The sequence below is a fragment of the Melospiza melodia genome, chromosome 2 (assembly GCF_035770615.1).
Source record: "Melospiza melodia melodia isolate bMelMel2 chromosome 2, bMelMel2.pri, whole genome shotgun sequence".
In the NCBI taxonomy this organism is placed as follows: domain Eukaryota; kingdom Metazoa; phylum Chordata; class Aves; order Passeriformes; family Passerellidae; genus Melospiza; species Melospiza melodia.
Genome location: NC_086195.1, coordinates 5,197,003 through 5,210,677, shown reverse-complemented (window position 1 = coordinate 5,210,677; position 13,675 = coordinate 5,197,003). Strand labels below are relative to the sequence as shown.

The window sequence follows — 13,675 nt, the reverse complement described above, 5'->3', positions numbered from 1 at the left end:
AAATATCTGGTTTTGATAGGCCTTGTCCTTGCAGAAGCAAAAGGGACAAAAATACTTAAGACAATTTTAGGCACTGGAAAAGTTCACAGGATGAGCCCTGAGGGCTTATAAACAGCAGCAGATGGGTAAAACCTTAATCATCAGTCTGAGAAAATCACCCTGATGTCAGTGCCGGTATTTGACGCTTCCTCAGGATGTGGAGAAGATGTTTTCCTCACCAGCAAGGTGGAAACCTCACTCTGTGAAAAGTATCCTCGTGGTAACAAGGATATTTTATGGATAACAAGGGTCTAGTAAGAAAGGATTCCTTTTTTTCCATATGATCCACAACTAAAGCATCATGTCCATGTCAGAACCAGCGTGGCTAAGGCAGTTTTGCACTCCGAAGAGCTGCAGCAAGTGCCAGGAACAGCCAAAACCTCAGCAAATTACCTGGAGTTCAACGCACAACAAAGGATGATGTTCACCTGAAAAAAATCTGTGTAATTCTCTGCTCCTTGAGGCAGAAAAAAGAAGGATTAGTCAGAACATTTTTGCCTGTCAGATGCTGCTGAAACACACTCCAAGGCAGACATGATCAAGAGTAGGCAAAGTCAAATTCCACTAATTCTTGTATTCCCTTCTGCTGCACCAACAGCGAAAATGGGAAGCCCAGCTTCATTTTTTTAGAAGCAAACATCCACATTTTGAAGAATCATGTGCCTACATTATGCAACTACCTTGTCCCTAACAAAATGGGCTGGTTTTCTATTTAGACTTGTCTAAAAATAAATTTGAGAGGCCTGTTTTCCCAAAAGGGCAAGGGTTATGCACATAACTCAGGGTCCACTTGGAAAACCTCTTCCTCATTCCTACGAGCAGCACTAATGATTATCTAAACAGAAAGTCTTTTTCATCTCATTTACTTTTAGGCCCTCTTCTGTCTTCCACCTTTTTACATTTCTATCAGTCTGAATATTAAATCAGATTAATATTTTTGCATAGGTTTGTTCCTTTACCTGTCTCTGCCATTATACACATTTATTTTTATATACATGCTTGTCTATATATGTATACATATACACACATGAATATGTGTATATGTGAATATGTGTTTTGGTATATTTAAACAAATACATACAGACACCAAAAAAACCCATATATAGGTGGATAAACACATCTATGCAAAGAGACAACCCTTGCAAGAGAAATTGTGTTTGATTCAACACTGTTAAAATTTAAATTTAATGTGATGGAACTGTATCAACCTGTTGAAACTTGATCTTGCAAACCCCACTTTTCAACCACAATTATTGCATTCTTTAAGCATCACATTTTGTTTTACTGAAAGCAAATGTGATAAGGATGAAAAAAAAAAAAAAAAAAAAAAAAAAAAAAAAAGATGGAAACAGTGGGTTGTAACTGTGTGCAATCCATGAGGAGGGAAATGCTCCCTGCACCTGGAGTGCTGGAGCTGGATGCTGTAAACACCCTGTAGAAGCTTTTATCTATCAGTTTACTTTAAGCCTCTGTCCTTAACAAGTCTTTACATGTGCAGCATAAAGGCAAGTCCCATTGCACCTTATTAAGTTGTTTATTCTTTCCAGCCCTCTGCATTCAAGCTAAATCACATTATGCAATTAGCTGCTATGAAAACAAATGAAACTTATTCTGTTTTTCCGAGTTGAAAGAGCAGTTCAAAATATGTCCTCTTCAAAAATTATTTAACAGACTGAATTAGGATCAATTTGATGTCTGAATTATTTTTTCCTGTAAGCTGCTGCTGAGGTTATGCTTAAAACCATGCTGCAAAAAAATATTTGTGACTTGAACAATGAATTTTGATTACTTAGACAACTTCATCACCTTTCCCACAAAAAGAAAAGAATTAATTACTTTTAAGATGTAGGAGTGACAGGGTGGTCTTGACATGCCACAAAGTTCAACTGGTTGCATATTAATATTTTTTTCCTTTGAGAAATCTTGCCTCTAAATTTCAGCATTGAAGTGATTCAATTATTAGAAATTTCTGCTGGCAAGCAAAGGGCAGCACATCTCTGCTGTGCTGCATGACACTCATCTGTATGGGAAGAGGAAAGAGACAGTTACCATGTAAACAAAAGGAAAACAAGGACAAAATCTCGCTGGCTCTGTTGAGCTCATCACCAGCCAAGCCTAATTTTGATCAGCTCTCCCTTCATCAGCAGGATCCTCTCTGATGGAATTGACCATAAAAGGAGATTTGGGGGTTACTGTTATCACAGGGATTGACCAAATGTTCAAATACCAAGGGAGACAAGAAATTCAGAGTATTTTAAACTGTTGATTTTAGCAGGCATTTGCTTTCTAAATGTGTAATAAGTGACTGTCATCAGAAGAGCACTGGGTGATTTATTTCATGACCTTCTTTGTGGAGTCAGTTCATACAAGCCTCTTTCCAGTGTTAATGTATTCCCCCAAAAATGCAGGCTGGGTCTATCCCTGGTCATATGAAAAAATTATTCCAGCCCAAGAAACCATGGAGGTTTCTGTCCTACTCTTAGCAGTACACTCCAGGAGAAAAAAACCCAAAATATTCAAGTTTTTAATTTTTTTTTTTTGTTACTGGGGCTTAATTCAGTCACAAAAATATCCCAGTCCTACAAGTGATAGTAAAAACTGTTATTTGGGGGGGGATACAGCAGATTACCTGCCTGGAGGACAATATGAAATTTGTGTCTTCAGATTCTTCTATCAAGCATAAGACATCATGGGTGAATAACATTCCCTTTAAACCATACCAAATATACTGTATGGTTAATAAAATGTCATCTAGAAATACATTAGAAAATTCCTTATTCCTCCATCAAAAAAATAGGAAAAGATTTTGCCATGTGAAGACAAGATTATTTAAAAAAAGGAGTACATAAAAATCAACTAAAATTTAAATTGTGTTATAATAAGCTGTTCAGAGTAGTTTCAAACTAATTCCCACTGAAAATAAGTGGGATGAATTGAGACAACATAAGTCTCTGCATAAATATTTCTGGAAATACAGAAGGAGGAATGGAAACTTGGTCATAAATTTGCCAAGATGAAGAGAAGGTGTCATTAATGTTTGCTCTCTCTGTATGAGCCATGGGTTCTTCCTCTTGGGGGAATCACAGTGGAAAACTGTAAACAAATTTTTCTGCACAGCATCATAAAATAAACTCCCAGCTCTGTGTGCAGTGCCAAAGACATTGCCAGGCAACAGAAAATTATTGCTCTATCTTGAGAGAATGCCCTGAATTTATTATTTTTGGGTCATCCGTTAGTGACACAACTCACAGTTTCACCCAGGTTTCATTCCAGTGAGCCCAGTCTGGCAGCTAAACAGATGTCCAGAAATTTCAGCAGTTTAAGGCACTCCAATCCCCCTAGTTCACCAAACTCTGTCACTCCTGAGTGACAACAATCAGGGGGAATTAGGAGTTTGGCTGTGCCCACTCTGCATTACATGGAAATGTTACCTGAAGGGCTGCCCCATTTGGAGCTCCAGGGGCATCTGGGGGAGAAAATCCCCCTGCAGAAATGTCCCCAAGGTTGTGGACACCCCAGCACACCTGGGGAACATGCTGGGCACACGCAGCAGCTGTGGCACAACATTCACAGGAACACAGTGGTGGTGACAGGGAAGCCACCACATCCCTCAGCTAATTTTTCCAGTGTTTAACAATCCTCATGGCTAAAATAACCCTCCTTTTCCTTCTTTCTTGAATTTATAGCTCCCAGTCCTGGAAACTTTAATATTAATTACCTTTTTTTTTTGCTTAAAATATTTTGAGAGCAAATGCTCATTCTTTCCGAAGTTTTAACTGGCGAAGAGATGACTTTGAAAGGTTCAAGTCTTTCAAGCAAGCAGAAAAGGCACAGCTCTAGTACAAGCTATAAATTTAGTGCAGGGTTAATGAGGATTATTTACATGCAGAGATTTGTAATTAATTGTCCTTTTTAGCTTCTTTAGGATTTTAAAATCCCAAACAGAAAGTTTCTCTGTGAGTAGCAATGACAAATTTCTTCCTTTTCAAATTTCTTCCTTTCAACTCTGAATGCACACAGTGCCTTTGAGCACAAATCTAAGAACAATTAGACCTCATGGATGGCACTTCTAAATATAAAACACTCTTCTTAATATTTTATTTTATTCACCACTGGCTACAAGCATGCTTCTAGCCAGATTTTTCAGTTGAGGTGGCCAGTGATGATCTGATAAGCTGTGGTTAACTCCAGCCCTTGCCATGGTCTCTGCACACCCAGCAGCTGCACCCCACTGACATATGGAGTGCAATTAGGTTAAGCCCAGCTCTTAATCACTGTACACAGAAGCAAGTGCTGTCCTGTGCTGGGTGGGGGCTGTTCTTGGTGTCTGGGTGGGAAAAGGTGGGAAGAAAAGCAATCATGACACCCTTGTGTGCTGAAAATAACTGCTGCTGTAGTGTCTGAAATAATCAGTAAATGTGCTGGTCCAGGGCATCTCCTGCAAGGATTTTTGTACATACCTGGCTGTACCTTAAAACAGGTGAAGAGTCACTTGTGGCTAAAGAAAAGGAGTCAGCTTTCAGCAGGAGAGTGAGTGAAACCCAGCTCACTCCCCAAAAAGCTGGGCTGCAGCAAAGGCAGGAGGAGAGAAAACACCTGGACTGAGGAAGGTGAAGAGGGGGCACCAGGGAAAGCAAAGAGAGGGGAAGAGAAGAATCACAGAATTGTTTGGATTGGAAGGGACCTCAAAGGTCATCTCATTCCAACATCCCCTGCCATGGAAGGGAGGGATGAAGGGAAGGAAGAAATCTGTATGTTGTTAGAAATAGCATTGACAATTCTATACAGACTGCAATGACTCTGAAATCCCAATTAAGGCAATGGAAATGCAGAACCAGTAATGCAGAGATGAATCATCTGACCTAAAATAGAGGGAATGATGAAACATACAAGGGAACAAAGTGTGTCATTTTAGATTTTACAGCAAAATAATTCCAGACATATTCTCTCAAAAATATTTGGCCAACAAAAACTGTAAGACAGTGTTGGTTCCTGCAGCTCTATGCAGGTACAGAGGAGAATTTCTCTCCTACAAGCTAACATGGACAGGTCTGCCTTTCTGCAGGTCTCAGACACAAAGGGCAGGCAACACCCAAAGTATCACACATGCCAGCCTGTCTCCAAGAGTGACACTGCCAATTAAAGATAAAAAATAAATCAAAAATCTGTTTAGCATCTTTTTTAAAACAGGATGTCAAATGCACCATGAATTACCAGGTCCCACTCTCACTTTCTCTCTTCCAGTGTAGTCCTAATAAACAAAATGAGACCAGAGCAGCTCTCAGGTCTGCAGCAGTTGGGAAGCAATGGGGGAAAGTTTCCAGTGAAGAGACTTTCCATATTCACAGAACTTTTACAGTCCTAATTTAAATGAAAAAACCTCCTGCTTAAGGGAGGAAAACCCCATATCCAGGCAGCTGAGCAGTCTGTCAGAGGGGAGAGGAGAGATTTCTGTTATATATCACACATTTTTACAGATTCCTGGGAAAAAATATGTCCTTTCAGTAACTGTCCATTGACAAGATTTCAGGAGTCAGATTCCTCAGCTACTCTAGATTAGCCTGGAAAATGCTAAACTCTCCTGTGAGTGTGTCAGGTTCCAGCTGCAATTCCCCTCTATGCCATCCTTGCAGCAAGACACCCTCTGCCTTTTCCCACTTCCTTGTCCACATGCAAAGGGAAATTCGCATTTCCATCATGTCCTCTCCAACAGGGAAATTCCCTTTTGTATTTAAAGACAACTTTACTGATCCTTTGTGCTACTCTGGAAATAGGAGGAGATCTCAAGAGGAGAAAGAACAGCCACCTTCACTGAAATGCCACAGCTGAGTCCTTCTATGCCACTTTGAGAGCCTCAGTACTTTCTGTGCTTTAATTAGCCATTAATTGACCAGATAAGTGCCATAATATTTTATCTCAGCCCCAAAATACACCTGCATAACTCTGAAGGCAATTTCAACCCAAGGCCCAAATATCAACATAAGTTTTTCCTAATCCTGAGCCATCAGACCTCACAGCTTGTGAAATACAGACAATAATGCTTCAGACACACAAACATCACAAAATACAAAAATTAAAAAGCTTAAAGCCAGATTTGTCTGTGTATCTTTATCCTTTGTGCAATTACTTGATTAGCTCTCAGTAGATCTGGAGAGTTCTGCCCATTATAACCCTTTTTTTTTAAGTTTGTGGGGTTTTTCCCCTCAAGAAGGTCCACGACAACACCAAGGAAGATGCTGTAAGAAGTCACCAAGGGTCTGACAAAAAATCCAGTGCAGCCATGTGGGATTTTACCATCAGAGTTGTAGAAACCCTTGTGCTGTGGTTCTCCAGGACATATTCTTGTTGCAGTGGTCACACATAACCCAGAGCTGTGACCTCTGTGAACATAACTAAAAGACATTGCAGAGATGTTATTTGTATAATCGGCCCAACTGTGTAATGGCATGGACAAATTTTGTCTCTTCACATTCAGCATTCAAAATTCAGTGTACACACAGAGCTGTGTAAGCACATGTAGCTCCCAAATGCCTGGGATTTAAATGTTACAGCCAGTTTGGTGCCCAGCAGGATGCAGGTTCTGGAGAGGCAATCAGCTTCTCTCCTGCCCATGTATCACTGGCTCCTGGGTAATGAGCTGCCACAGGGAACTGGGGAAAGAGTGGTAAATTGACAGAGAAACAGGTCAGGCAAAAAGGCCTCTTCCAGTGCACTGCTCCTGTCCTTCAGAACTGAAAACAACACTTCCTAAAGAAATCCCCATTCTGTTCTGGGGGCTGAATTCATCATGCATAGAATGTAATTTTACAGTCCAGAACGGACAATAAATTCAGTCAGTAGCCTGAATATAAAGACATCAATAATTCTGTATCTTGGCTATTTTTGCTCTGCCACTTGAGCCTTCCCCTCAGTAATGGATAAATCCATGAGGAGATGACATCAGCCAGAGGGCCCAGGCCATAGAAATGCAAAAGTGTCACAGGGCAGAACTTCTACTCATGGCCTGAAAGCAAGGGCTATTTGCTCATCTCACACCATGGGCATGTCTTTAGAGTGCACAGAAAGGCACAAGAATAAGTCTGAAGTTGTTACAAATTGTTCTTGAAATACACATTTTTTTCATCTAAGAACCAGCATGTTAACATCAGAAATTAAATTAAATTAGTGACACAACAGTGCCCTGGCACTATCTGATGAAACAAAGAAATGAAAACATATTTTTTCAGCAAGGCAATATTTTTCCTTCCTAACTTGTGCATTTTTTGCTTGACAAGAACTTACCACGCATCACCTCTAACACTTGGGTACAATTGCTGAAAAGAAAAATCATCTACTCCACATACACCACACTTTTCCAGCAGCTCAGCAATGCACAAACACAACTGGACTGGCTGAAATTCTGGAAATTGCTGTCCATCTGTGTGGAATCTCTGACCCCAGAATGTTCCCATTTGAGGCCAAAGTGAGTGACACTGAGGAGTGAAAGCATCAAGCTCACTTTTCCAGTGTACCATAGCCCTAATAGCTCTTTGGTGCTCTCTCTGATTCACTTACATGAACCTTCTCAAGAAAGCCACGCTGCTTTCTGCCAAGAAACTCGATCCCCAAAGCCACATTTACAGGAAAGCAAGACATTAACAGAATTACTGTACTAAAGCAAAATTTTGCATTATCATTCCGTTTGTTCTTCCTGGAAATTAACTTTGTTAAACATGAACCAAAACATAAGTCCTCCTATTTATTTTTTTTAATAATAAGCACCAGAAAATTATTTTTTCTTGCTTTTCCTTGCTTGAATTTATTGTCTGGACAGAATGACAGAAAATGCTTGCCATATCATCCATCTCTCCATTTGGTTTTTCCTGAATTTCTTTACATGCACAATGAGCTGGGATGAATACACTTGTAACTAGGAAACCAAAGCCACTTTTTAATATTCTTACACACTTCCACTGTAATCAGAATACTCAGGATTTTAATTTTAGAAGGCTCAGACACCAAACTCCAGCTGAAGTTACACAGAGCTGGGAGAGCTGCTAACACAAAATTGCACCGTATCTGCTGTGCTGTGACAGATTTTCTATTTCAGTTGCTCCTGCAGCTTTTCATCAACGTGTTTTTTAGAAATACCCACGAATTTGCAACCCCTTCCTAGCTGCAAATGAAGACTATTTTATGCTTTAATCATAGTAACCCATGACTGTCTGCCCACTTTAAAAAAACACACACCAGTACCTGTGGTTTATTTGTCTCTGAATCGTTGTCCAATCTGTGGAACAATCACCTTTTTAGATAGGAATGTGTTTCTTGCTATTTAACAGCTTTCCAGGTTAATTTTGCCACCCAGCTTGCCACTGTCTGGCACCATTTATCTGAACCTGTCCAAGCTGCTGCATGTGGGCTCCAAGTGGAAAATATTAACTAGATTGTGCTATTTGCAGAAGAATGAGGCTGACAGCTAAAAAAGCTCAAGACTTGGCACTCAGAAGCAATACCAGGAATGAAGGCAGTTTTACATTATTCTGTATTATAGTTATTTTCCTGGTAAGAAATTTACACCTTCAGGAAGAGTCTTGTCTGTGTGCCTCGTATCACACCAGTAATGGAAATAGGATTTTTTTTAATGCTTACATTGTGTATCTCACTGTCTGGTTTTCCCTCTGAATGCCGAGAAGTGTCTCTACTTTCATGACAAGATAAGTGACAGGTTTTAACCAGAAAAGGTAAGATTCCTTACTTTACCTTCTAGTATTTGTTATAGGAAGTGTCATCTGAACACATGAGAAGAGATAAATAAAAGTCCAGGCACCCTTTACAGTGCAGAGCTGTCTGCAATGAGAAAATTCTGTGTTTGCATTTTGGCAAGTCATTAAGTTTTGGCAGAATATTTGGAATCAATAAAGAGAGTTCCCAGGAACATCTGCATTCAAAGCAATGGGTTCATTCACGTGTGTTCTGTGATCCCAGGTAACTGAGCTCCACATCCCAGAAATTCTGAGACAGAAGCTGGTGGCTGAAGGAATGGGTAACAGCCACAGCATTTGCCCCACTGTAAGATTTTCAGGGGCAGAGAGACAGAAGGCATTTTTTCAGAGATTAACCACCTCCCTCTGAAATATGTCCTTGGCAATAATCAGTTCCAGAGGATTTGGTAAGAAACAAGAGACAAACCCCTGTGGTGCCTGGGGTTTTGCATTTCCACTTTTACAGTGGTTGCAGGAGGAGTTGGAGCTGGAGAAACCCCACTGCCAAGGTGCTCCAGCAGGACACACTCCCAAAGCCACTAAAATACAAAATACAGAACAGATCGCTCTGCATGGACAGAAGATTCAAAGAAAATTTACCAAGATGAAAAATGTTAGCAGCTCCATCTAGTCAAGGCTCCCCCATGCAAATGAAGCTGCTGCTTCTGTCCTTATCCTCTCTCCTCCCTCAAAACCAAACTCCTCTCTGCAAAACTCTTTCCCAGCTGCTGATAGAGGAGTGCCTCAGGGTATCTGAGCTACTTCTGGGTTCTCTGCAGGAAAAGAACCTGATGTCATTAGATTTAAATTAATCACACAAGGTCCAAATCTTCATTAAAGAAAACTCTAGGATGTCTACATATAAAAGAGCTGAAACTACAGATCTAAAAAAAAAGACAATTATCTCCAGGATACGACTTCATTTCAACTATTTTTATATTGAAAATGTTAGTGTCAAAAACACTGAACTATTCAGAGTACACAATTTTGCCCTTCAGTGCAATATTTACACAATGAAAACCAGTAATTGTCATACTTTAAACCAGTGGTTTAGTGTTTTAGCTTTTACATGTTAATTTGCTCACAATGTCCATGTATAATCATCCTTTATTTTCTTTGAAGTTTCTTTATATTCTACATTTTGCAGGGGCTCAGTTTTTAACAAAATTCCAGTGATAAAGCTTGTTGGCAAGTATGATCCAAAGTTAATCTGAGCAGTTATTGGATACTCCAAATGGACAACAAACCTTATACTTAACAAACATGCACCTGGTAATAACAGCTGCAACCACACATAAAGATGAAAAATATATCAAACTAAGCCCCCCATCAAAGCATCTAAAATTAGAAATGTTGGAAAATACATTCATAAACAAGCTGATCTTGAAGAACCAGAATACATTCAAATAATTGGGAATGGTACATTTGACAAAATTAACCTACTTAGAGAAAACTTAAAGTCCTTATCATTCTACAGAATGAATTTCTTCCCTAGATTTTATTAGGATCAAGAAAAATCTGATTTACAGGAATATAAGGCAACCATAAACTTAAAAAACATTGAGTCAATCAGACTCAGTCATGAACTACAATCAGATTATGTATTTTTGAATCATAGAATCTTGGAGGATTGCATTTAAAATTTCCTCAAATCATGACAAAACTATAGAATCACAGAACATTAAGGGTTGGAAGATCATCCCTGCCATGGCAGGGACACCCTCCACTGTCCCAGGCTGCTCCAAGCCCCAGTGTCCAGGGATCCAGGGGCAGCCACAGCTGCTCTGGGCACCCTGTGCCAGGGCCTCACCATGCTCAAAGTGAAAAACTTCTTAATATCTAACCTAAATTTCCCCTTTTCCAGTTTGTACCCATTCCCCCCTGTGCTGTCACTCCAGTCCCCCATAGGGAGCTCCTCTCAAGCTTCCTTGCAGGTCTCTTCAGGTTCTGAAAGGTGTTTTGAGGTCTGCACACAGCCTTCTCCAGAATGAACACCCAATTTTCCCAGCCTGTCTCTGTAGGGGAGGTGCCCCAGTCCTCTTATCAATTTCGTGGCCTCCTCTGGACTCTCTCCAACAGAATTATACAAGGCACTGCATGGGCTGTGTTCCACTGGCTGCACTTTCACTAGGGAACCTGACAAATTAAAAATGCTGGCAATAAATACCTGCACAGCAACACACACACAAGTGTAAGACCACCTTTCAGCAGGGTAATTTGGGACAGAGATCCTCCTCCTGTGCCACAGGCCCTTTTGGAGAAGCACACTTAAGAAATTATGCAAAACCAACTAGTTTCTGCTTGGCTGAGAAGTAACTTAGTACACATGAGGGGGAAAAAAAAAATTAAAAAAAGAAGAAGAAAGCTCAGGTTAGCTCCCCAAATGCTCCCCTGGCAGCACAGCCAGCCTCACTGCACAGACTGGTTTATGGGAACAGATGCAAGTGCTTTCCCAGTTGTTTGTTCCCATCACCACAGCAGCCCCCGTGCCAGAGCAGTTGTCTGCACAGCACAGCAGAGCAGGGAACTCTTCCAAAGAGCTTTGCTGGGGTTTTGTGCTGGCTCACAAAGCCACACTCGCATCAGGGCACGAGTCCCTGAGTGAGAAAAAACCCCACTCCTTTCACAAGCAGCTTCCCCAGTTTCCAAAGCTACCAAAAGAGCCAGCAATGACAAAACAAACCCCCAAGATCTGGAGAGGGAAAAAAGGAGCCAGACCCAGTAAGGTACATCTCCTTCCCTTACATGGGTTTTAGCCCATTTGCAACAAAACCTTGGCAAAAAAAAAAAAAGGCTTAAATGCATCCCTAAAAACATTCCAGGGATTCTACAGCTGCTTCAGAGTATTTGTGACCTAGGTGGGATATCTGAAAGCACACTGAAAACATGTATGGGATTAGATGCTAATCTCTAGAGCTGTCCTTAATGAAAAGATAACACGCCAGATTAGCTTTCAATAAAAACAAGAGGAATCTTGTAATTCTTAATTTCTATTTTAATACTTGCATTTTGACACATAAAGCCCTATTCAGGTATTTAATTCAAAGCGGATAATCACGATGAGAAGCCAGCCTAAAGCAATGATAATGGCCATTACAATTTTTTTTCAAATCAGCAGCTAGAAAGGGGCTGAGCCAAAACCCACTGGGATCTGGGCATATGTGTCCCTGGTGGCAACAGAGGGTGGTGGCCTTTGAGGGACAGTGGGTGGCTTGTGAGTGGGATGGTAGTGGCTTTTGAGAGGTTGGAAGGTGGCTTTTGAGGGGGACAGTGGGTGGTTTTTGAAGGACAGGAGTGGCTTTTGAGGGGGACAGCAGTGGCTTTTGAGGGGGACAGTGGGTGGCTTTTGAGGGGGATAGCAGGTGGTTTTTGAGGGGGACAAGAGTGGCTTTTGAGGGGGACAAGAGTGGCTTTTGAGGGGGACAGTGGGTGGCTTTTGAGAGACATTGGGTGGTTTTTGAGGGGTTCATTGGGTAGTGAATGCGATATTGGGTGACTTGGGAGACTTGGTGACTTTTGATGGGGACAGCGGTGGCTTTTGAGGGGGACAGAAATGTCAGGGGTCAGGGGGTTGCTGGTGAGGGACACAGTGCGTGGCACTAGGCACGGTGCTTCTTCACAGACCACACTGGGCCTTACCCCTACACCCAAAAAACTCCAATAATAATAACAAGAATCACCACAATAAAACCTCACGACGAAACAAGTACAAATGTCGGTGAATCGCGCACTAACGCGGCACGCGGGTTCCCCTCACACCCACAGCACGCAGGCGGGGGGGGCGGTGGGTGCGGGTTACCAAAGCGGCACCTCCCGAACCCCTCTGTCCCCCGCCACACGGACCCGTCCCTCCGTGTGTGTGTGTGTGTCCCCACCTTGTGTGTCCCCCGTGTGTGTGTCCCCTCCGTGTGTGTGTGTCCCCTCCGTGTGTGTGTGTGTGTCCCCTCCGTGTGTGTGCGTCCCCCGTGCCGGGCCACCCCCACCCGCGCGGCGGCGGCTGCCTCAGTTTCCCTGCGGCGGGGCGGGCTGAGGGCGGCGGCCGTGGCGCTGCGGGCGGTGCTGCCCGCGCTGGAAGGCGGCCGGCCGGGCGCGCTGTCGGTCGGTCTGTCAGTCGGTCGGTCGGGGGATCCCCGCTCCATTTCCCCGTTTCCCCGTTCCCCCCCGCCGTCTCCCTCCCCCCCCGCCGCGCCGCCCCCTCGCCCCCCGCTCCCCCCCGGCCCGGCCAATCGCGGCGCCGCGCACGTGACGAGCGCTCCCCGCGATGACCTCATCCCTCGGTTGTGGGATGACGTCAAATTCAAGATGGATGGAATCACGGCGGCGGCGGCGGCAGCGCGGGCTGAGCCCTGAGCGGCGGCGCCGAGGGGGGCGAGCAGGGGGGGGCGGCGGACAGGGTGAGTAGCGCCCGCGTGTCGCGCCCGTCCCGGGGGCTGCCCGCGCCGCGCGGGTCTCCCCGCGCACAAATCCGTCTTTTCCTGACGTAACTCTGAGGTGGTTTTTTTTTTTTTCCTTTTTTTTTTTTTTTTTTCCTCTTTCCTCCTTCCCCCCCCCTTCCTCCACCGAGCGGGGATGCGGCTGCCGCGCGCATGCGCCGGTTACGAAACTCTTCCCCCCGTCCTTGGCGGGGCGCGGCGCAGGCGCCCGGAGCGGGCGGGAGGTGCCCGCGGCCGCCGCCGCCACATCGCCCGCCCCGCCCGGGCCCGAGCCCCGAGGGGGAGGCGCGGGGGAAGCGCTCAGGGCGCATGAGCGCGGCCGGCAGCGATGGAAGGAAGGAAGGAAGGATGGATGGATGGAAGGAAGGCGGGGAGAGGCGGGTCGGGAGCGGAGAGGGGGGAGCGGGAAGAGGCGCGCCGCTCTCCGGCTTCTTGGGGCTGCGGCGCCTCAGGGGCCCG

At 43.7% G+C, this 13,675-nt stretch overlaps 1 protein-coding gene across 1 annotated transcript in view; it reads right to left on the bottom strand.

The window, feature by feature from the left end:
* Positions 1-12,922, bottom strand: part of UMODL1 (uromodulin like 1) — a 79,995-nt gene extending 67,073 nt beyond the window's left edge. The window contains exon 1 of the mRNA XM_063179519.1: positions 12,742-12,922. Within this exon, the coding sequence (XP_063035589.1) occupies positions 12,742-12,922 (181 nt within the window). The remainder of the gene's footprint in view (positions 1-12,741) is intronic.
* Between the last annotated feature and the right edge of the window lie 753 nt (positions 12,923-13,675).